Below are 25,605 nucleotides of genomic sequence, written 5' to 3'. Positions count from 1 at the left end.
ACTTCTCTATCTGTACTCTCAATAAATAAATATATATATATATATATATATATATATATATATATATATAATTACTGTATGTGTATTGATTTTTATTGATTGTTACTGTGACTGCTCTGTTGAGACTTTCATTGTACTATGAACACTTGTTTTACTTGTGCTGAAAATGATACTGATATTGCATTTGTATGTTTACTTATTGGATATGTATCCTTTTTTTGCATTTTGCTCACTCAGGATGTGATTAACTGTGTTGGTGGTATGGCAGTCCTTCTACCCTTGTTAGAGCAGATGGCCTGGAAGAGTGAAGATATTGAAAGTTATGAGGAAACCACTGAGTTGCTGGGACCTGAGCTGACTGCTTCACAGAACACCCCTGGCATTCTTCTCCCTCTAGGAAAACCCACAGGTTATTTTTCTTACTTGTGGCAAATTACAAAGATGTTCATATTAAGGTGTTTGGCCCAGTGTGAGCTATTGGTAGTAGGCAGATTCCTACATGTGAGTCCTTGAAAAAGCAAATGGTTTTCCATATTACTCTGACATAATCTGACTAAGCAACAGTAACATATAATCTGTCATATTAACCAGTCAATAAAGTTGCATGAGTAAGCATTTATTTAAAATCTTCCCATCCATAGCTATATTTAAATGTAAAGGAAGCACACCATAATACCTACAGAATTTAATAATATGTCAAGGTTCCTATTAAAGGAACAGCAGGAATACAAACACTTCATGTATTGGTTACAACTACCCACAGCTAGCAGAAGTCCCATTAAGTATCATATGTGTCAAGCATCATGCTTCTCTGTCCAGTCATTTGTTGCTCACAGCACCCTTCATATGATGCTGTTCTGCTTCTTGAAGGCTGGTCTTTTCTGCTTCTACATACAATGCCTCCAGCCTAAGTAACACTTCATTGTTCTGTGCAGTTTATTTGAGGTTTAGCCAACACCAGTGGGAGAGGCAGGTTTGCTCATCTTTAGTTATTTTTAAGCTGTATATCACTAACACAATAGCTTTTTTCTTTCCTGTCTTTGTACTTGCCCTATATAACTCTTGCCATACCCTCCATAATAGTATGGCAAGTAATATAGTTCTGTCAGACCCACTTAATTTGGTCCATGGAGGTTTTTTATGGTTGCAAGTGGCTAGTAATGCTGCTGAACTTTTACCAAATGTATTGGGTCTTTCAATTCACTTCTGATTCTTTCGACCTTCCTGTTTAAGTGAACTGAGTCATTTGTGTCATCAGTGATAGTACATAAAAAGAAAAAATCTTTTGGGGATTGGTCATACATGAGACTCATACGAAACAGCTGATGATTTAGTTTGAATTTGAGTGTATCATTGCATGACACATGACCAGTGCAGTCAATGAGCTGTAAAAAAATGTGTGAATTAAAGTAAGGTTAAAAGCAAATAATTGTTAGAAATTCAAATTAGATTTTTGTAAGTTCATATTTTGTGTGACTAATGTATTGAATGTATCATGGTTCATTTCAAACTCAAAATATTGTAAATGAAGTGAATTAGGATCATAATTTAGACAGGCAGTACTTGCACATCCACCTTATGTATGAAACGAAAGTCACTGACAACATCATGTATGCCCTAAACCACTCCTGTTGAGCTCCACTGAATTGATTTGTTCGTGCTTATGAATCAATTTGAGTGGCTCACTAAACAGATTCAATTAAAATGAACAAATCATTTGAAAATCACTAACTACTATTTATAACCTGCCTTAGTTGGCCACAAAAATAACAAATTTTCAGCTGTCGCTAAGTACAGGTTACTCCTCTTTGCACATCCTGCTTTTAATGTCATTTTTTTGGTATGTCATAATTAAATTAGTATATTGTGTTTCTGCCTTACAGAAGAAAGACTGGAAAAAAATACTGTAGCAGCCTTTCTTCTAATGGTGAAAAATTTCCTGCGAAATGACCCCATTAACCAGGAAAGCTTGGTCCAGTGCCATGGGCCTGCCATCATTGGAGCGCTTCTACAGAAAGTGAGTAGATCTTTATCACTAATAGAGAGCAGTTTAGACTGATGACAGGGCAAGATGAGACCAAAGTAAAAAAATTAATTGAGTTTCTTTGACTGTAGCTCTTTTTGGCACAGTAGTTGTCCAGTATTTAACTCTAGAGTAAAAATAAAAAATAATTACAATTGATAAATAGTTTTCTGAAGCCAAAAACAAAATGCAGCATATATTCATTTAATTTTCTTTCTCTCTCTATTTAAAAACGAGGCGGGCTCTAGGCTGGTTAAAATGGTTCCTTTCTTTAGGTTGTGCTAATTTGGAAGCAGATTGTTTAAAACTGGGTCAGTAGGTTGGTATTGTAGGGAGCTTTCCCTCAAATCCAGTACTCTGGATTTGAATCTGATGCCGGGTCACTGTCAGGGTGGAGTTTGTACATTCGCACCATGTCTGTATGGATTTTCCTCTCACATCTCAAAAGATGTGCAGGTTACTTTAATTAGTGAATCCAGATTAGCCCCTGTGTGAGGCTACATCCACACAACTACCTGTTTGTTTGAAAACTGTAAATGAAAATAATGTGTGTTGACTTGCGTTTTCACATTGTTTAATGAAAGTGTCTGTGCCCACACTAAAACGACCAAAAATGCAATCGGTGTAGCTGTTCCTCGACAATGGGCAGGCACACATCAGCAGAAACCAGAAGACAAAGTGTCATCCACATTAGACATTCATTTGCTGCTTGTGATTACACGTGGAGAACAGCATTGGTGAATACGAAAAACCAATCAGATTGTGTTGTTTGGACTAATGATGAGGCAAGATTGTTGTTTAAAGTAACAAACAAGTACAAGGTGAGCAAAATGGCTGAGGACAGGTAATGAGCAGGTAAGGGCCACATAATAAGCATGAATCAGTGAGCTCACAATTAGAGTCTGCATTTTCAAGACTCTCAATTTTCAGCCCTCCACACTGTACCACTGAGGTGGCGTTTTCAGAAGTATACATCTCTAAAGAGCACTTTCAAAAGTCTACATTTTCTTAAAAAATCTTAAAAATGTCACGGTAGGGTGGATGAAAGGCAAGAATGGAGACAAATGTCTGCATTCTTCAAATGAAAACATAGTAGTGTGGATCTAGCCTGAGTCTCAATCAGGATGAGTGCAAGAATGGACCCTGCGATGGACTTGCACCCTGTCCAGGGATTGGTCCCACTACCTGCAATCCTGAACTCTGGATCAAGTGAGGTTAAGAATGTAACATACTTTAAAACTGATAATTTTATTCTTGACTTCCTGTGCAATGTTCTACGGTATTGCATGTTTGTTTTCTAAGCTCTTCATTTCTAAGCTCTTCACCCTATGATGAGCTGCTGCACTTTCCAGGATTTGTTCCTGCCTTCTGCCCAAAGCTTACAAGGACATGCTCTGGCTTCCCTGTGACCCTACTCTGGATAAGCAGGTTCAGACAATGAGAGGATGGCTGGATATTTACTATTATAATTAATTATTCTTGTTAATTTCCCTTCATCAGATGGAAAGTAAACGCATGCGGTTACATAAATTTCTGCCAATCCAAACAAAGCCAGAGAGATTGTCTGCTTCCTAAGCACAAGTTGGCAGAACCTGAATTATTTAATAACCTTGTACTACATCCATCCATCCATTTTCTAACCCGCAAAAAACTCTGACCTGTACATGTTTATTATATTGTATCCTTCACTCGCACAGTCTCCCCTCCCATAAGAGAAACTACTTTTTTTGATTGTCTAGCATACCCTGTATGGGTGAAAGCTTTGTTTTTGATGGAGCAGAATGTGCAGCTAATGTATTTGACATGTATTTTGTTAATTGTTCTACTATTTCTTGCAAGCATAATTTGTGAGTTTATATTTTCACTTAAGTAATGACATAGCTGAAGGTCATATAATTTATTACTCTCACTCAACTAATGTGGTTTCATTGTGTGCATATGCTTGTAACTACATTTGTTTTCTAGGAGCTGAGCCCAGAGGGACTGCGAGCAGGAATGTTTTTTGTGATTATTTATTTGAACGAGGAAGGGAGTGCCTAAGCTCGGCGGGCTTAGCGCTGAGACAGGAAGTTTTAGAGTTGCACAGTGCAGGGCGGTATATCCTGACCCTGTTGCTGCAATGAGCAATCCTTCCACAGGATATTGTGTTGCTAATAATGGCACAGTTCCTGCAAAGAGATTGTTCCTTCTTTGTTAGTTTTTTTTTTTGCTTGAGCAGTGGGATGACTAATTAGTCCACACAAAATTCAAGCTCTATTTAAAAAAGTAAAACTGAAGTAAATTGCCTTACATCCAAGAACTGCTTATCAGTTGCCTGTACTATGAATTCTTTGAATGAAGCTGTGTCAGCAGCTCAACACTGTTATCAGTCAGAAAGTCATGTGGCAAAGTGTTTTAGGAAAACATAGAATTTTGAAAAAAAGCTGAAACTGTCCACTCTCCACATGAGTGTAGTTAATACTGATGGGGTGGTAATGTCTCTGTTGTTTCCTTCCAAAGTCCATAATCTGCTGCTTTGTCCTGCTGACATTCAGTTTAAGACTACTGGCCTGACGCACCAGTATTACAGACTCTATACTTCACCCAGGTACGCCTGCTTATAGTTGTTAGATATCAGGCCTACCACAGCTGTGTCATGAGCAAACACAACAATGGTATTAGTGCTTTGTACAGCTGTGTAGTCATACATGTAGATGGAGTACAGCAAATGGGCTCAGGACACACCCCATTAAAGCACCTGTGCTGAGAGTGAGTGATAATGAAGTGTAGCCACCCATTTGGACCACCTGCAAGTCTGCCTGTCAGGAAGTTAAAAATTCAGCTGCACAATGAAGTGCTCAGATGCAGGTCCCTGAACTTGGTGATGAGCTTAAGGGGATTATTGTGTTAAATGCAGAACTATAGTCTATAAACAACATTCACACATAATTCCCTTTCCTGTTATCCAGATTGGTCAGTAATTTAAGAGGGATCAAGGTGATGGCATCCACTGTGGATCTACTGGAAGGATATTTAAACTGTGAAGGATCCAGTGCTTTTAGTAGATAAGAGCATATGTGATTTTTTTGACTAGCCTCTTAAAGCATTTTATTGCTGTAGGTGTTAGTGTGACAGAATGGTAGTACATGTCACCTGAAAACAAGGGTGTCAAATAAGCATTCGGGTTTATGTGATTTAGAATTGAAAAATGTGCATAGAAATAACGATAAGGTTAAAATACTGACTTGCCTAATAATTGTGTTGTGTAAAGCTGTGGAAGTAATCTATTAGTCTGCTGCTAGAATCACTAGTTGGTGGACTCTAGTCCCTTCTTACAAATTTTATCAAACAGAAGCAAGTAAGGCAGGTAATGAAATTAGTAATAATTTTGTAATTCAATTCAGCAAATTTTCAATACGCTATTCAAAATAGGCCTTCAAAATTATACTGTAGTGCTGTGCTAGTTGTTCCTGGCACAAACCCATTGGCTGTTTACATTGCTGTTATAGTTAGCTTGCTTTCCTTAGAAGAACTACTCTCTGCTGCAGTAGTTGGAATTTGTGAGAGTTTGACAGGCTTGCCATTTTAAAGAATCCCCTGAAGCTGGCTCTGAAGCTGCTTATTTAAATTCATTGCTCCAAGAATTCAGGCTGAATTAAAAAGAATGCCCTACGTTTTGCTAAATAGGTATACCTAGCAAAGTGGCTAATGATCATATTGCATCCTGGAAATATTGGTCTATACTTCACAAGATTTGATTTGTAAAGAGTTATCTATGTTTGGACATTGCTAGACAGCGTATAACTACTGCAACTGATCTTACAGTTTTAAATATTTATTCTTACACTCTCTGAATGACTTGTTTAAGATTAACTTTCCTGTGCTTTTGTTTCATTTGGAAAGTAGACTTGTTCCAGAAGTCTGGCTCCATCTATTTTGATTTCCTTGCTGCAGAGGCAGCGTCCATGGCTCTTGTGTGAAATTACGATTGTGTTGTTTTAAAGATTGAATTATTTAATTTGCTATTGTGAGACATACAATGGTGTTGCTTCTCTCATGTTCTGATGGCTTATAAACACGAGGTCCCTGCCAATAAAACTTAGTCAAAACTGATGTTTCTGGTGTGAACAGTTCAGTAGCTAAAATAAGCAAATACGTACTGCCAGCTGTAAAAGTGAGAACAGGATGAAGCATGACCTTTTGAAAGTGTCTTTTTTGTCTCATTTGGCCACTACCACCACAATTAGATGATTTTAGTACCACAAACATCCCAGCTGGTTTTCTAAGAATTGTACTTGTCTTATCCTTTCCAGATACTTGTACGTATGATAGGGCAAATCTTTGTGGATCAGGGTGCAAGCCTCAGACTTTGGGTTCAGTCCTTTTTTTCATTATTTTTTAATTCAGCTAATGCTGGTTGTTTTTTTACTGGGACACTTATGCCTTACTGTCCAATGGTCAAGATTTTATGAAATATGTGGGCTCTTCTGAGTATGAGACAATCTGAAAGCAAATGACCAAGTGAGGTGGATACCTAATGGCATCACTCACAATTTGAGTCTTGGCCTGAACATTAGAACAAATGTTAAGAGAACAGGCCATTCAGCCCAACAAAGTTGCCCATCCTATTCAACAGGATTGTCCAAAATAAGTTGAGATTAGAAGGTACCCAATATCCTAATACTTGGTGATTTATTTCAAGATCCTTTGCTAGAAAAAAAGTAAGCATTTCTAATATTTGTGCAGAATCTTCCCTTAATAAGTTTTCAATAATGTCAAGTTATTGTTGAAAAAAGAATGTATTTTAAGGTAACAGCTTGGTTCAGCCTGAGTATATTTGAAATAACCTAAGTCAAGATAAATGTGTAAGGTTTGTGATATTTATTTGAATTACCAAACATTGCACAGTTTCAGTGCATTTACATACAGTCCCAAAACTCCGATAAGGTTAGTCACCTTGTACCCCTCCCTGAGCATACAGAATTATATTATGTGCTGCCGATCTAGAATGGCAGCAGACAGAGGAAAAAATAAAGAAATGATCCGGAGCACGAGCACCCAAAACAACTTTCCTACTAGACCACAAGTACAGAAGCACTTCAGTGGAAGCACATGTTAAGTTCAACAAGAAATGTTATTATACTGTCAATAAGAAAAGATACAAAACAAACCCCCAATATACATAATACCACGCTGCAGCGCCCCATGAATCACAAAACAAAATAAATCACTAATGCACAAATAACAATTGTAAGAAAAGAATTAATGAAAACAAGAGCCCTTTAAATATCCACAATCATTAATGACCCTTTACAGTCTGTTATTGAGAATAATGCACCAAGCCATGCATCATGTCCTGTGAAACTCTTATCATACACAGACCTTTACACTGGCCCATCAGGTCCTCTCCCAAATAATTAAACAACATACAGAAGAAAAGGAAAACTATTCTTCTCAGAAGTGAACTTGGGTTCACCTGACTTTCTTCAGCAGGTAGTATAACTTTCCCTCCTGCTTTTGTTTTTTAGAATCTGACTTCTCCTTCTGATCTGGTGCTCTTTTCCCTTCTTCTCTACCTTTCTCCCACCATGGGCTTTTTAAGTATGGTTGGCTCCTCCCCTTACAGTTTATTTGGCGTTCTGAGCCAGGCGAGGGCCTGGGGTTCAACACCCCTGCTTCTAACATCATTAAACTGTGCAGAAAACGAGTTTATCATTGTCCTCAGTTACTGTGAATCTGAAAACAGCCATGGGGCAGGTGTCTCCAGAGCTTGTGCTGTTGAGCTTAGCAATGTAAATCAACATAAATGTGGTGATTTCTGAAATTTTGAGATAGATTGCTTCAGTGTGTGGAAGGAAAATGCAATCACCCAACTACTCACCTTGAGGGGCTAATAGAGTATAATGGATATGTGCAGATTACAAAATGCTTAACGGTAACCCGGTTAAGGGTTTACATAGCCACGTAACCAGGTTATTTGTATGCTAACCCAGTTTCATAGAGATCAAAAACCTGCTTTCTCTAACCAGAATAACAATTTAAGTGGCATTTTTAGAAACTGGGTTTCTGTGAATAACCTGGTTATTAAAGTTCCATATTTTATTTGAAAGATGATTGAAAGGTCCCTTCCCAATGCTGCCACAAATCTTCTGGGGTGATGGAGTGTAGAAACACTGCATTTATCTTCATTACTGACAGTGCAGTTTTTGTACCACCAATATTAAAGGAGGGGGTATGAGACCTGTAAGGTATCTTTTAACTAAACATCTGATTTTAAAAAATTGGTTATTAGAATATTTAATTTGGGATGTAAACATTTGAGTCATGCAAGCGTATCATTATGGAAAGCTGCAAGTGTCCCAAAAACTAGCACCTTTTAATGCATTCAGTGTTTTATCAAGCAATGGTAGTTACTTAAAGATGATTGTCATACTTTCTTTCAATTAATGGTAGCATTTTAAGTATCATCTTCACTGGTACCATATTTTGAATGAGTGTTGGAGCACCAGATTCTTGCTTAATTAGTATTGATAATACTTACCATTACCTTTTTTCTTTAATAAACAATTTTAATTATCTCAGAAAAGGAGAACAAACAAATGAAGAAATACATAAACATCAAAAAGGAAGAAAGGAGGCCACATGTTATGAAATTTGTTTCTGTGGGTAGTTTAGAATTTGTGTGTTTTAATGTAGCAGTAATGACATTGTTTTGATTGCCTTTCATCCCATTCTCAGATTCATGTTTTTGAAATGAAAGATTTAATAGACATTGCTGGTGGACTTTTCCAACTTTAGTACTCCTAAGTATAGTAGAACTGTTAAAATGTCTTTCTCCTTCTTGTGTGATTAATGAGGCAACTACCATAATGAGTGATGTATTTCCAGATGCCAAGCACTCTACTGGATATGAATGTACTTATGGCCTGCCAGGTTCTGATGGAGCAGGCAAGCAATGAAGGGAACAGTGTGCTTCTGCAACATCTCTACCAACACATCCTCTTCGACTTCCGGATCTGGAGCCAGAGTGACTTTGCTGTGCGCCTAGGTATGAACCGGTATGAGAGTAGACAGGGATTGAACATACAGACCTTGCAAAAGGAGGTTAAATAAACATGAAAAGAAGAGCAAACTTAGGCATGCAAAGTGGAGGTCTGAACCAGTGACCTTCTGCTTCTCATTCTAATGCCTTACCTGCTCGGGGGTTCATTGATTGCTGTCATATATCTGTGTATGCGTCTGCTTTTAGGATTTAAGCTTCTATTGGCTCTTAGGTTAGCAAGTATATGACACGTTTCCATTAAAACCTCAAAAAATGTATTTGCTAATGGCCTGGTTCCAGTTGTTTTCCATTACAAGAAAAAACATTTAATGTACTGCTCAAGTATCTTTGTCTTGATTACTCCAAAAGTCAAACTTTCATCTGTTACTCACATGTATTAAGAGCTTTATACATCTGGTTTTTATTTCTTCTGAACACTGCTTTATGCAGTACAGGATGTCCATTTTTTCCAGCTTCTTAAATGCTTGCCTATGCTTTCCCCTTTGTTATAAATCGAAGTCTCCAGGTTTTATTGAACACTGACTTTGTTTGTGCACTTCCTCTGCTATCCAGCACACTTGTTATTTAATCTTCATATAATGTAAAAATAGTGCAAAGCCCCATGGAATGCTCAAAAATATGAGAGCGTTTAAAAATGACATTTAGACCTATTATGCTTCATGTACGAGTGGTATAAAAGTCAGTTCACTATCTGAACAAATGTAAATAGGCTCAATTATTTCTACTTGAAGGCTTGTTTCTTCAGTATTTCTAAACATAATTGCCATTAATCTTAATGCATTTCTTCAAGCAGTTGACCCACGTTTTGAAACGGCTCTCAAAATTGTCTTTTTTCATCTTTTCCAACTCATTTTGGACAGCAGTAATTACTACTTCTCAGTCTTGCAAGGTGTTCCTCTCATGGGTGCTTTAATTTTTGGGAAAAGTCAAAAGTTGCAAAGGGCTGGATCTGGGGAATGAGGTGGAGCCTTGAGAAGGTTGATTCCAGAAGCACTGATTAAGAGGATAGTCTTGTTGGCTCAATGTGCTAGTGCGTTAACTTGGTAGAGGAAGAATGACTTGAGTGTCTTCAGTAGGTCATTGTGGCAACATTTGCAGAGATTTTCAAAAACTTCTCTTAGGCACTTCTCCTCATAGGCCTCAAAAGTCATTGTCTGTCCATCATCGAATATGATGGCTGCCACAATTCCATCCATGGAGTAGAAAATCACAAACATTACTTTGATGTGCGATTTGAGACACCCTGCTTTCACTGGTGGTGCTTGACCTTTTCTAGACTACACTGTGGTTTATTGCTTGGTTGCCAGGTCCATTTTATTAAAACCACTCCACTGTCAGTGATGATTGACTTGATCCTGACCAAATGACTGTGCTCAGAATCAATTGGGAAATGTTTGAGGAACTCAACGTTGGTCCATTTCGTAGAGAATGATGACATGCTTTTCCTCATCAGAAAACTTCTGATCATGTGTCACCTGAATTAGAAATCAGCATCTTAATTAAAGAAACTTATCCTCTAACAAGACAAGTCTGATAAAACCTTTTTTCAGTAACTAGGCAAGAGAAGAGCTTGTCCATCTGTGTCATTTATTATATCTGCAGCACCAAGCTAAGGAGGGAGCATCTTTCATAGTAGTCTGCTACAGCACAGTCAGAACGGTCACAGAAACAAAAGATAGAAGTTCATTTTATAAACTATTAAATTAACATACAGTGTCAATCAACGTATACATTTCATACTCTGATAGATTAAATGACATGTGTTTAGCATAGAGCACAACCAGCCTAAATAAAAGTCTGTTTTCATTATATCGTTGTTCTTCAGTACCTCTTAGTTTAGATATTACCCTTGAAATCTCTGTGTATGTGACAACTGGGCAGTTTTATTGTTTACAGGTCATCTGCCGATTCTCTTAATCATAATTTTGATGTATTATATCAACGTGGTCCTGGTATATTCTTGTCTTTGTTCACTTGACCTTTATCTGGTTTCCTGATGTATCTGAACAGGTTTCTGACATTTATTAACCCTTTTATACTTCTAAGGTGGATGCTGTATTTTAATAAAGAAAGCAGATGAAAACACTTTATCCTGAATGACTATGTAATCCCCAAGTCTATTTTTTTTTTTAAATACACCACAGCTCACACATCGTTCATCTCATCTCCATGATTTTCCCTGGGGACAAAATGTTTTGAACTTTTCATTGAAACATTGAGGAACATGCCTTAAAAGAAAGAACACAATCCAGCAACATAAAAGCACATTTTAAATGGACTTTTCAACCTCCCTTTGTACTTGCTTGTTATTTGCATGAAACCCTTGAACACCATTACAGCCTTGTTACAGTAATTGTGCCAGAATGAGGAAAATGTCATATCACTAGATGAGACCAGACCATTACCTAGTAACCTAACCTTCTGTTTTTCTTGCCCCACCATGCAGGGCATATTCAGAATTTGTCATCTGTTATCAAAGACCATAAGCAGAGGATCCGTAGGAAGTACGGAGTACAGTACATCCTCGATTCCATCAGGACTTACTATGGGTAAGAACCCCATCAAGGTAGTTTTCTGAGTTTTTTGTGTCCTGAAGGGCTACTGCACCATCTAGTCCTCTTAGGGTATGTAAGCATGGGGAATTTGGAACAAATTAAGTTTTTAAATGAAAATATCTTGATTATGGAAAATTTTATATGGTGCAAGATTTTGGTTGGAAACCTGTAAATAGCGGGGAAAAAGGAATGTGATTATTGCCATTTATGTGGATGTACTATGCATATGTGAGTAAATTATCAATTAAGCTTTATTTTTTTGGAGAATTGGTAATAACAAATAATTTCACAGAATAAAATCTTTGTTATTGTGATGCTGCTTATGTTTGTCCAGAATAAAAATCTACCTGTCTATACCAAATTTTACACAGATTCTCCACACAAGGGAACACCATCAGGCATATTTAATTCTAAAATTTACATAGTGCCCTCACACCAGGATGCACCAGGTACCCTTTTTAATTAGTTAAAGTGCAAGTCTGAACTTGGAGCTAACTATGATTGGTGCTCAACATGTTGAAACTCCACTTGAATGTGGAAGATATCAGTTTTTGTTAGTGGAAGAAGCCCTATTATGGAAAATTCAGTTTTTCCCTACCATCTCCAGCCCAGTTTTTGTTCTTTACCTCAATGTTTATTTTTGAGTCAAACAATGTGAATAAAGAGTGTGCTATACTTATGTTTTCCTACTTAAAATTGGCAATGTTCTGTTCTGGCAGGGCAGAGAAGGAAGGCACGGTACCCGCAGATGATGTCCGGACTGTGCAGACAACCCTGTTCTCCCTGGTGAAAGATTTCCTGTCAAAAGGGGTCACAAATGAGGAGCTACAGTGTGCCTTGTCGTATGCAACTGCTGTGGGTGATGAGCAGCAGGTATTGTCTGAAACTCTTTGGGAGATATAGATAGATACATACATATGTACTTTATTAATCCCAAGGGGAAATTCACATACTCCAACAGCAGTATACTGATAAAAAACAATATTAAATTAAAGAGTGATAAAAATGCAGGTAAAACAGACAATAACAATAATAATGTTAACGTTTACCCTCCTGGGTGGAATTGAAAAGTCGTATAGTGTGGGGGAGGATTGATCTCCTTAGTCTGTCAGTGGAGCAGGACAATGACAGAAGTTTGTCGCTGAAGCTGCTCCTCTGTCTGGAGATCATCCTGTTCAGTGGATGCAGTGGATTCTCCATGATTGACAGGAGCCTGCTCAGTGCCCGTCGCTCTGCCACGGATGTCAAACTGTCCAGCTCCATGCCTACAATAGAGCCTGCCTTCCTCACCAGTTTGTCCAGGTATGAGGCGTCCTTTATGCTGCCTCCCCAGCACACCACCGCGTAGAAGAGGGCACTAGCCACAACTGTCTAATAGAACATCTGCAGCATCTTATTGCAGATGTTGAAGGATGCCAGTCTTCTAAGGAAGTATAGTCGGCTCTGCCCTCTCTTGCACAGAGCATCAGTATCGGCAGTCCAGTCCAATTTATCATCCAGCTGCACTCCAGGTATTTATAGGTATGCACCCTCTGCACACAGTCACCTCTAATAATCACGAGGTCCAGGAGTATATTTAAGGTATACTGTATGTTTAAGGCAGAAATAGATTATAATACCAGACATCTTCATCTTCTCTACACAGGTGTGTGGAATCTTGGAGGTGATCCACAACTTGCTGCGGGGTAGTCCTTCAAAAGAACAATTGTTTTCAGTCCTTTTTGACACAGGAAACATTGAGGCCCTCTACTCTCTTCTTCTGCAGAAGAAATACAGTGATGATTTACGGGAAAGAGTCTTCAAAGTAAGTGATTTGGAAGGGGATGTTAGGGTCTTTCTGGATTTCAATAACTTTCCAAGATGTGTTTGTAAAATCTATGGTAAATTACTGTAAAAGTGTTTAATGTAACCAAAACCGATGTTGCCTGAGAGCAATGAAACATGAGGTTGGTGTTACTAAGCTGTGCACTGTGCCATTACTTCTGTATGCATCTATGTTACAGAGCAGACGTGCTGTATACTCTGAAGTAGTTACGTCATTGTGAGTTTTGTTTTAAGTAACATTTAATTTGCATGGAATTTTACTGATGATATTATGCTTTTCAGTTACCCAGTTTTTCACAGAGACCTTGTTCCTAATATGCCATGTAAACACTTAACTATGATTGGAGAAAGCAGATTGTTGATCTCCAAGAAACCAGGTTAATACATGTGGATTTCTCCATATAAATCCTTAAACGGATTACGGTAAAGTCTTTTGTAGTCTGCACATGTCCACTGCACTCTGTTTGCCTTCACAAGCTATCGGCAGCCACGGGTAGAAGCACCAACAAGATCAATTCTCTGAGACAAATGTTTAGGTGATCACATTATTCCTTCTTCTGGTTGAAATAATCTGTCTCAGTATTTCAAAAACTGCTAAAGTGATGTTGATTAGCTGAACGTGCAGTGCTAAACTCAGCAGCACAATCTCGGGAGCAAATAACCTAATGTGATACTTATTTTTATTAAAATTAAAATACCTGCGTTGTTATTATCCCAGCAGCACTAGGTATAAGGCAAGAGGCTTGTGTATCAGTACGCCTCTACTTTGCAGGGCTTAGTCTCACAGCCAAGCAGAAAAGAGTGTGCTACCTGTAATCTGGTGACAGATTTGTTTTCTGACTTTGCCTTTGAATTGTGTACTGGGACTTGTTCACTTTGGATTGCCATTGCTGGACGCTCCTTTTTGTCTTGAGTGCTCTACAAAGCTGCATATACTTACAGAGCATTTTTTTAAAAATAAATATTTTGTTTTATAAAGATTCCACATGACCCTTTTGTAATCTAGCCTGGTTTTTGAAGGATTTCCCCCTTCAGTGGGCATTTTGGGAAGTTGTCTTGGAAATCTAGTGCTTTGGAAGTGTCAGCCATAACAGCAGAAACATAATAAAGTGCCAGTTTAGTTTTCATCCAGCTATTTGCCATTGATATGTTGAAACAGTGTGATTGGGTGATGCAGCAGCCAGTGTTCATACCACAAATCAACAGGGGCTCAGGTTGACGATGTTAAAAAGGGGATGGATGTTATTTAATTCAGAGCAAAGCACATGAAAGACTAAATTTATTTATAAAACAGAAGAAAAATTATCACAGGCATCATACTTGTTTTCTGATTCACAGGAGACCATAATGACATTTAAGTCTTTTTTTTTTTTGCACATGGTTTAAAGACGTCAAAGAGTTTTGCCAAAGGAGAATTCTAGAATCATACCTGCTTAAGTAAATGGACATTTTTAAGAAGTCTGATTTGTACCTTAATCGGGTAACTCACCTTATCCTGTTTTTTTTTTTTTTGTGTCGGTGCACGTAAAGACGCTCAGTGATTTTTAATTTGTATATGTTTTGGCATACCCTGTATATGTGTTCACTATGTACTTTATATAAATATTGTATATGTTTGAATTTTAACTGTTCGTGCATTTAGGTAAATATTTCCTAGATGTATAATGCTTAATTGCTCTTTCTTCACCTTTGTATAATGCAGTGTCATCATTTTTGTGTTAAATGAATTCATCAGTATTGCTTGGTACCATTAAATTTCCTAATGTACTTACTACCTTTCATCTCACTGCAGATCTTATACAAAATCTTGAAATATGACAAGGTCCCTGAGAGAAGTAAACATCGCCTAAAACTGAAGGATATTGGCTATCAGGGCCTTATCTGCTACTTGAATGAAATTACTGTATCCATGTCTCTAATCCGATGTCTCTGTGAGCAGGTCCTAGCAGCAGGTACTCTTACTCAGGTCATTTGTACTTTACTTGCTGAGAAGATGTTTCCGTTCATTTACCTTTCCGTTTCATTAACTACAGTCTGCTCTTTCTCTCTCAGATAACAATCCTAACTACAGAGATTTGCTTGCTGTTGTCTTTTTGTCCCATCGGGCAGACCTCACAGTCCGACTCGACATTTGTCGCAAGGTAATAGTTAAATCAAGTAACCATTTAAACGGTATATGTATTAAATGATTGACAGTAGTTTGATTGCAGTTTTAATATACAGGGCTTTTTACCTTGTACCTGTATGTGAGTTAATGCACTTACATGTTATGGCCTGTAGGGGACAAGACTGAGCCCTAAACTCCAGACTCGTTTGCACAGACAAGTCCCAGGTTCACATTCAACATTTTTATTTAACAGATTGCCTTTTCAGTGCCTTATTTTCCAATTGCCCAGTACAAAGAAATCCTTTCCTTTTCCTTCGTTCTGTTTTTTTAACCCCTCCACTCCTCTTAGGCATGTGTTGCCCTTCTCCTCTCCCAACTCTGACTCCTTGGGCCAAGTGGAGGGTTCTCTCATCTAACACCCAACCCGAGATTACTTGTGGTGCTCAATTAATTCTCTCCTGGAAACACTTGGAGATCAGACATAACAGCCCTGGTCATTCAGCAGTTATTTCTCAACAACTCCCCCTGGTAGCTGCCACAAAACCCTACAGGGCAACCTTATGGGACCATATCTCCCATGCTGCTCTGCAGGCATCCATATTGGGGATTGCCTGAAGAGATGCTAGAGCCATCCAGTGTATGGGGAAGCAATCTGCCCATAACAGGTGGTCTCAATGTTTTTCTGGCCTCTTGACTGGACATGGGAAAGCCAACCACCCTGGTCAGTTTTTTTTTTCCCACCCAACACATCCATACACGGCTGCTAGGACTGCAAGTTATACCTGCTACCACAGTGTCCCTCCATGTCTGCGTTCTGGCATAGAGTGGGGAATTGCAGTTGCCTTCCTGAACATCCTTTATTTTGGCTTCACGGCCAAGTGAGAGAGCATGGTATATATATATGTTGATCTGGTAGTCACTATCTATTAGAGAAATGTTATAATCATTCTAGATCAAAGGACAGGGAATCATTTACATTAATGCATTAGTCAAGGATCACAAAGAACCTTTGATTACAACAATAGTAATAATTTTATGACATTAATCTGATTTTATATTTATTCTACACAGGCTTTGCAATACAGTTCTTCATTAAGCAGCAGGAAAAAAGAATGAGCTAATTAGTAAATCTGGAGTTTACATCTATCCATCATTTGTTTCACCTGTTTTCTACTTTTAATTTGTGCATCATTGTGTTATGGAAAGCCAGAGCCTTGTACAGCAGCACAGCATGTTTGCTGGCATACTAGTCCATTACACAGTATACCCATTCAATTATTCATTGCAGATCATTTTAGATTTTTTTATTCAGGCTAACATTAGTTTGCTGTACGGGTTTGCAAATACAGAAAAGAGAAAAAAAAAGAGGAAACTCTAAAAACATTGTGCGTAAATGCATAAAAATATATACTGTATAAACCTTTTGAGTTGCTTTAATTAATATTGATAATTTAATTCATAAGACTTTATGAAGTAGATTCAGGTTGCCCGCTGCCATCTGATCATCAATTTATATTTTTACCCTTCTAGTTTTCAGCAGTTTATCCAAATCTTTATTAAAGAACAAGGATGTCTGAAGATTAAAGTAGTTGAGGCATAACACATAAGCTATTACTTTCTACAAATAGAAATCATGCTTTTCTCAAGATGGCCAAAAACTTCTGATTTTTGTAAACAGTTAGAAAGTTGTGAGGTTTTTCCAAAAAGTGTAGTTTGTGACGTCATTTTAGCTGGAAAAAAATAGGGAGCTGTATTACCAATGCACAGCATATACCTGAGCTGTCAATTAAGATATATTTATTGCCATTGCTTTCTTTTGTTTTACTGCATCATAACTAGCATGACTTGTTGTTACCGAGGAAACAAAATTAGGAATTTGCTTTGTTTTAGCGAAATATGCAAGAGAGCATTGAGTGATCTGTCAGTTGACAGTAGTTGAAACACCACTGGGTCATGCTACAGGGCAGCCATCCCTAACATGCACATCTGCAACTAAAAGAAACTGAAAGTAAATTGAGTGTTTTTCCTCCTCTACTTTAGAGATTTTTAGATACTTCCAGGACATTCTAAACATATGGTCCTTCTACTATGTCCTAGGTCGTCTTCTGGTAATCTATGCCTGGTAGAGTACTCATAGTAGATACCCTGATGCCATCAGAGGTCCTCCCACATTGCTAGGGTCCTCACCCTGTAACGTAGTAATCCTTTGCAAGAACTTCATTTCAGTCATGTGTAATTGCAATCTCATTTTTTTAGTTATTACACAGAGCTTGTAACAATAATTAATGATAAGAATATAAACTTAATGGCAAATTAAAAGCGTCGTTTGTGGAATTGGCTCTTAATTCACCACTGCAGGCCAGTGTTAGGACATTTAAACTAATTCACTGATCATATCCACACACATTTATGAATTTGATCATGAACAACATCTCCTGGTACTTAAACTTGACCACCTCAAGATAATTCCTCGTCCCCTACCTATGGAGAACAAGCCCATCTTTATCAAGGCCCTAGATAGATTTAAGGTGGAAATTCTCATCCCAGCCACATGATATTTTGCTCCGAATCATTCCAGTATGCAGAATCCAAAATTTGTCAGATTTTTTGAAGAGATGGAATACTTAGGTTTCCAGACTGGTGATTCCACAAGACCAGTGTCCAGACTGTCATGCAGTGTGATTTTGGTTTTTGTGTTAACTGTCTTTTATTTTGTGTACTCCAAATAAGCAAATTTGAAAATAAGGAGGGCAATACTGTGAATATTGTGTAGAAAAGGCATTTGTCACTGTGTTGAATGAAGGTTAAATAATTGGATAAATTAATTTGAAAATCATACACATCAATGATTTCAGCTTGTTGACTTACATATTATCTGTATTACTTTATCCTCTTTCAGCTTTTCCACCTTATTTACTCCAACCATGAAAATGTTCATCAGTTGTCACGGCAGGCTAGCTGGCAGGACACTTTGACTAAGCTTTATATTAAAGAGTCATATGAGTCCAGGGCTGACAGTTTATCAAGTTCGTTGGACCTTCGCAACCAAAATGGAATGCACTTATGTCGTCAGGACTCTAACACCCCAGATCTACTGGAGGACCAACATGTTGTTATGGGAGATATCACAGATTCTGTCTTTTTGCCTTTCACCTTTGAGCACTCAGATATTGACATTTCTGAAGGTTTTTCTGACCTCTCTCTTTCACCAAGCAACAATTTTCCATCGTGTACGCTGAAATCATATGGGAACTCAATGAATTTTAAGTCCTTTGATTCTCTGGACAGGGCTAGCCATTCTTCTTCCAACACCATTGACATCCCAGGGGCTGCTGATTGTTGTCAGCATCCTGAAGAGGATAGCCTCTACCATCCTTTGTCACCTTTTGGAATGTCTCCTTTTGAGTTGGGGCTGGAACTGGCCAGTAGTGGCTCCATAGCTACAGTGGAAAGCGGCAACCAGACACCAGTCAGCCAGGTTGATACCCCATCACCTTTGGAGACCTTCAAACCCTTTCCTGGCATGCAGGTGCGCAAGAGTTCTAGCCTCTCTAATGTACTTGATGAAAGCAGCTACCAAGAACCACTTCCTGGTGATAACACATCCAACACCAGCAACCCACAGGTAAGGCACACAACCAGATTTCTGAGGTTTATGGTTCCGGTAAATTGCATCATTTACATTTCTTATCTTACATGCACACATACAGACACTGTGATGAGCCAAAATATTATAACCAATGACTGTTACCATATGAAGAGTGTATGTAACTTACCTATGTTTTATTTATTGATTAATTCTACGGTCTTAAGTAGGTTGATGCTAGACAACATAGAATAATTTTATTTAATCAACATAGAATAGGTTGTGTTCTGGTTACTTATGATGAAACAGCGTTTGCTTTATTGTAAGTTGGGAAAAATCACTGAAATGTCTGTGAATTTTACAGAACTTGGAAAAAATGCAATAAAGTAAATAAGGAAGAAGGAACTGGACTAGATTATAATGATGCGGTGGTTCTTAGGGCTACAAATGTGTCTGCCAGCTATGCTGGACTGATTATTGTGGCCAAAATGTGACCTGAGCTATGAGTCAGCAGTGCTAAACACTGTGCCACTGTGTCTCAAACATCAAAAGATGAAAAAGGAACCATGAACAAACTATAAATAAAATATAACCATATATAAAATACACACACACAGTGGCATGCAAAAGTTTGGGCACCCTTGCTTAAAATGTCTGTTACTGTGAACAGTTAAGTGAGCAGAAGATGAACTAATCACCAAAAGCCTAAAGTTAAAGATGACACTTTTCTTTTCAGCATTTTATGCAAGATTAGTGTATTGTTTTTGTTTGCGGATAGTTTGGGCACCCCATAATATTTGACATCTCAGATAACGTTTACTGAGTTCTCACACCTTAATAAACTCATTAGGACTTATTCACAGTCATCATTAGGAAATCCCATGTGATGTAAATTGCAGAGCTGTATAAATTTTCTGATGCTTCAAACCTTGACCCAACAATCAGCACCTATGGGCTCCTCTAAGCAGCTGCCTAGCACTCTGAAAAATAAAATTATTGATGCTCACAAAGCAGGAGAAGACTACAAAAAGACAGAAAAGCCTTATGAGGTAGCTGTTTCCTCAGTTTGTAAAGTTATCAAGAAATGGCAGTTAACGGGAATGGTGAAGATCAAGTTGAGGTCTCAAAGACCAAGAAATCTTTCTGAAAGAACTGCTTGTTGGATTGGTAGAATACAAATAAAAAACCCTTTTTGACCGCAAAAGACCTTCAGGATTGTAAAAGATCCTGTGACTGATGAATTCAAAATACATTTTTTTTTGCCACAGTTGTGCAAAGGTATATTTGGAGAAAAAAAGGCACTGAACTCCAGAAAAGAACACCTCTTCCAACAATTAAACATGGGGTGAACTGATTATGCTTTTGGCTTGTGTTGCAGCCAGTGGCACAGGGAAAATGTCTTTGGTAGAGGGAAGAACGGATTCAAATAAGTACCAGTAAATACCATCTGTAAAAAAGTTGAATCTAATAAGAGGATGGGTCCCACAAGAACATAATGATCCAAAACAAACCTCAAAGTTTACAATGGAATACCCCAAGAGGCTCAGTCGGACGTTTTTCCCATGGTACTCACAGTCCCCTGACCTAAACATCATTGAAAATCTGTGGATAGATCTCAAAAAAGCAGTATGTGAAAGACAGCCCAAGAATCTTACAGAATTGCAAGCCTTTTATAAGGACAAATGGACGAAAAGACACCAAGTAAGAAATAAAAAACTGTTAGCTAGCTTCAAAATGAGTTTATGAACTGTGATACTTGCCAAAGGGGGTGTTACTAAGTACTGACCATGTCGGGTACCCAAACTTTTCTTCCAGGCCCTTTTCATTTTTTTGGTATTTTGTAATTCTGAATGATGGAAATAAGAATGTAATCTTGCTTAAAATATCAAAGAAATATGTCATCTTTAACTTTATAACTTTTGCTCATCAGTTCATCTTTGGCTCACTTAACTACATATTTACATTAACCGACATTTTAAGCAAGGGTGCCCTGTGGTATAGCAGGTCCACAGCTCAAAAAAAACGGCTGTTATTACCCAGACCATCTTGTTGGACTGAATGGTCTCCTCTTATTTGACAAACTTCTGATGTTGTTAAATTTCTTGATTCCCACACAGCAAACTCCAGAAGAAGAATTATGTAATCTATTGACCAACATTATTTTCTCTGTGATGTGGCGTGGAGTTGAAGGCAGTGATGATGCTGCCTGGAAAGAGCGAGGCCAGGTGTTCTCTGTCCTTACCAAGCTTGGCTCATCCTGGGAGCTTATAAGAGCCCCAGACGAAATTAAACGTAGGTAAGTAGACTGATAACCATATTCATGAGTGTTACAGTGGTGTAACTGATTCAGTCATATAAGTTTGGGCTTCTTACTCTGCAAGACAATAATTCATTTGTACTATGAATGCACTTTTGAGCTTTCATTTATTGTCTGTTCTCACACATGTGCGATCAGGTATCACCTGAAAGGCTCAGGTAAGTCTGCCAATATCCCACAATGGCAGGTGAGGGTGCTGTCACTAACTGCATTTCCTGTTTCCCCTGCACAATTGAGCAATCCCTTGTCAACTGTGCCAATGTGAGAGAAAACTGACAGACACGGGTGCAACTTTTGGTGTGCCAAGCCAATGGTAACCCAGTTTAATATGTCAAATGGAAAAATAAACTGTACTTTAAACTACAAAACAAAATAAGTATTAATGTACTTCCTACTTTAGAGAGCTCCTTCTTGTCTGTTGTCCATGGACAAAAGATGCCCTTCTCTGCCAGGTCATCTGGTAATAGACCTCTGACCCATAAGGACTGAGCTTCAGTTGCCTGCTGGTACTAGGGCTACCCATTGTCTCCAAGAGACTGCTCAGTGCTGAAGGGTAAATGGAAGAGGAGATACCATTAGCCACAGCGCTTCCTCTTGCTGTGGTGGGATATGGCGGGCTTACCTGAGCCTTTCATGTGATCCCTAATCACACATGTATGACACTATCTGTCTTTCTGGTTCAGACTTAAACATAATATTTATTTATAGGCTATATGTTTTGTTTATAACTGGTTTTAATTCAGTTTTATACTATGCTTTTTGAGATGTCAGAGATTTTAGGAAGCAGCCAGTGAAACACATTGAAGTAGTTTCCCAGATTGTTCCCTTATCAGTGTAGTTTCGGGTGAATACTGTCTTACTTAAAAATACCGTGTAGTTGTTTACAAAGATGCATACTGACTAAGATACTAAGTAACATACTATTATATTTATACTGAGTCTGTAACCAACTAAGACAGAAAAGGAGCATATTATATACTACATATCCTCCATTTGTTTTGGTAGGATGATGTAGTACTAGGGCATTGTACCATGTTAGCCATTATGGATGTAGTAAGAAGTCAAGCAAAATTACACCTTTTATTGGCTAACTAAAAAGATTACAATATGCAAGCTTTCAAGGCAACTCAGGCCCCTTCTTCGGGGAAGATGTAATGTTTTTATCTTTGCCTGAAGAAGGGGCCTGAGTTGCCTCGAAAGCTTGCATATTGTAATCTTTTTAGTTAGCCAATAAAAGGTGTCATTTTGCTTGACTTTTGGTATGATGAGAAACAGGAAATCAAATAGCAGAGCTAAGTGTAGCTTTGAAAATATAAAGTAGATGTATGGGGTTGATCTAAATTGTTAAGACACCAGCCAGAGAAAGTGGTTTCCGTTGCAGCTAGCGCCATTACAAGAATAACCTAAAATGTATCAAATTACTTTGTAGAACATTTAAATAGGTGATTAGTGACACCTGGTGGATGTGTTATGAACTGGCCACAAACTTGTTTATTATTGCTAATATGTGATATTTGAATTGCTTCACTGTGACCTTTTAATACGTTTATTGTTGGACCTCCTCTGTCCTGACACAGGCTGTCTGCTATTTAAACTGCTACTCTAGTTTGCTACTTTTCATATTTAAGGTAACATGACTCTTTACCCTTCATTTTCAAGAGTCCAGCAACAAAATAAATAATAAGTGTGACTGCATAGTTTGAACTGTTAGCTTCCCAGTTATTCTTATATGTATCACAGCTGCTGTGTATTCATAGGTATACATTACTGTCTGTCACGTTGTGTATATTTAAGTGTTTTTATGCCCTTTGGAATGGTCGTGTTACCAAAGTTTTTATGCCAAAGCAAGATTGCCAAAATTGTTTAGTGTCCTTGATTTGAGGCTCAGTGGTTGGGGATATTTTGTGTCCTGTCTATAGAAATGTAATATAATTTTAAAACAAACCTGACTCTGTTTACTGATGCCAATTTCCATCTCTTATTAGCCTTCTTGAGATGATGCTGGAATCTGCATTTTCAGATATCAAAGACAGCTCAACACCTGTTTTGCTTAGTAACGCTCAGAATGTTATAAAGCTACTTCGTCTTCTTCAGGACTTCCTCTTTGCTGAAGGCCACAGCAACCAGGCTTTGTGGAGTGAAAAGGTAAGTAAAAAGGGAGCTGACATTGAGAAGCTGGTTAAGCTGTTCAAAACACCCCATGACATGAATGTATTATTCTATGCTGTAGCTACAGTTTGCTATAATTCACAGTGTTTTTGGTCTGCTACAGATTTTTGAAGGTGTTGTTAATCTGTTGGATAAGATGCAAGCATGGTATTTCCCTGTGAATGGTACAAATGACTCAAGGGAGATGGCCCAGATTGGCTTGCGCATCATAACAGGTTACATCCAGCAACAGAATTCCCAGGTAAGTCTCTGGTACATAAGTGGTAGTAAGCTGAATTCCTAGAGTTTATGTTCATTTCCTTGCTTTATTACATTTATTGCAGCTCTATTTTTGTGTGCATTATCCCTCATCTGCCAGCCTAGTTATATATGTACTGACAATTGCTACCATGAAAACCAAAAAACCTATGTGACTGCTTGATCTTTAGCTGAACATCAGGAATTGTTTGTTTATTTGAAAATATGAATTTATCTGGTTTCAGAACTTGGATACAAGTAAGTGTATTCCCTTCAGTGGTGTTTACTAGGATCAAATTAGTTAAGGCCCTCTATGTATCCTATATATACAGACATGGACAAATTTGTTTGGTACCCTTAGAGCTCTTTGAAGAAATGCTGTATGTCTCCTGAAAGGTGATTAAATGAAATGTGATTGTGCCATATATATCTGCATGCCTTTGATATGTTATAAAATTAAAGCTGAGCAATTGTGTAAAGAGATATAGAATTGCTTATTCTAAAATGTCCTGGACACATTTGTTAGTACCCCTAGAAAAGATCATAAATAATTGAAGAAGAGTGACTTTTCAAACTTTTCTTTAAGTAATATAACTCATTTATCCAATCATGAAATCATTCAGCCTATTTAAATGCAGAAAAGTGGTCACTGTACTATTTTGTATCATTGTGTGCCTCACACTGAACAAGGACAAGATAAAACAAAAGAGAGTTGTCTGAGGGGATCAGAAAGAAGATTATAGACAAGCACGTTAAAGGCATAATCTGTAAGACCATCTCCAAGCAGTTTGATGTTCCTGTGATAACAGTTGCAAATATTATGAAGAAGGTTAATATCCATGAGACTGTAGTCACCTCCCTGGACACAGTAACAAGAGTAAATCGACCCCAGAATGGGCAGAAGGAAAGTGAGAATGGTAGACAAAAATCCAGGGACAGATACAAAAGAGATAAAAGCTGAACTCTAAGGTCAAGGTCCATCAGCATCTGCTATCCCCATTTGTCACTTTTAGAGTGACAGTGGGCTCAATGGAAGATGACTCCACTGTTGAAAGAAAAACATAAAAAATACAGGCTGGAATTCACAAAAATATGTATTAACAAAACAAAACTTCTGGGAGAAAGTCCTTTGAACAGATGAGACAAAACAGTAGATTTTTGTTGCATCAGTCCACAAACGAAAAAAATTAGGCTTTCAAAGAAAAGAATACTGTGAAACATGGAGGAGTCTCAGATATGTTTTTGCGTTGCTTTGCTGCATCTGCCACAAGGTGCCTTGAGTCTGTGCAGAAAACAATGAAATCTCAAAACTATCAAGACACTCTAGAGCAAAATGTACTGCCCAGTGTCAAAAAGCTCTATCTCAGTCACGAATCATGGATCCTGCAATAGGATAATGACCCAGACCACATAGCTAAAAGCACCCAAGAATGGCTAAGAACAAAACACTGGACTGTGGTGGAGTGCTGAAACAGTTTGTTCAGAAAGAGTGGGCCAGACTGCCTGTGGACAGGTTTAGACATCTCATGGAGAACTCCAGGCATCACGTGTTTGCAGTGATTACCTCTAAAGGTTGTACAACAAAATATCAAGTTAATGGTCCTATCATTTTTTGTCCATTCTATTTTAATTTTCGTTACTATTTGAAATATTCGTCAGAATCAAAACTCTAAAGCAAAGTCTGATTTTGTTAAATACGGAATAAACAGTGATGGATGCCAATTGTTTTGTTAGTTTCATGTTAT

General features: G+C 38.0%; 1 protein-coding gene across 2 annotated transcripts in view; it reads left to right on the top strand.

Annotated features, from left to right (window-relative positions):
- The window catches only part of nbeal2 (neurobeachin-like 2), a 305,779-nt gene that overhangs the window by 245,358 nt on the left and 34,816 nt on the right, over window positions 1–25,605 (top strand). For both annotated transcript variants that reach the window (XM_039737118.1, XM_039737117.1), the window contains exons 19-30: window positions 238–409; window positions 1,884–2,017; window positions 8,891–9,050; window positions 11,512–11,614; window positions 12,340–12,493; window positions 13,266–13,424; window positions 15,237–15,396; window positions 15,497–15,585; window positions 18,451–19,176; window positions 21,255–21,433; window positions 23,440–23,599; window positions 23,727–23,864. In XM_039737118.1, coding sequence (XP_039593052.1) covers window positions 238–409; window positions 1,884–2,017; window positions 8,891–9,050; window positions 11,512–11,614; window positions 12,340–12,493; window positions 13,266–13,424; window positions 15,237–15,396; window positions 15,497–15,585; window positions 18,451–19,176; window positions 21,255–21,433; window positions 23,440–23,599; window positions 23,727–23,864 — 2,334 coding nt within the window. The remainder of the gene's footprint in view (window positions 1–237; window positions 410–1,883; window positions 2,018–8,890; window positions 9,051–11,511; window positions 11,615–12,339; window positions 12,494–13,265; window positions 13,425–15,236; window positions 15,397–15,496; window positions 15,586–18,450; window positions 19,177–21,254; window positions 21,434–23,439; window positions 23,600–23,726; window positions 23,865–25,605) is intronic.

Source organism: Polypterus senegalus, chromosome 15 (genome assembly GCF_016835505.1).
Source record: "Polypterus senegalus isolate Bchr_013 chromosome 15, ASM1683550v1, whole genome shotgun sequence".
Taxonomy (NCBI): Eukaryota; Metazoa; Chordata; class Cladistia; order Polypteriformes; family Polypteridae; genus Polypterus; species Polypterus senegalus.
This window is presented reverse-complemented; position numbering and strand designations above follow the sequence as displayed.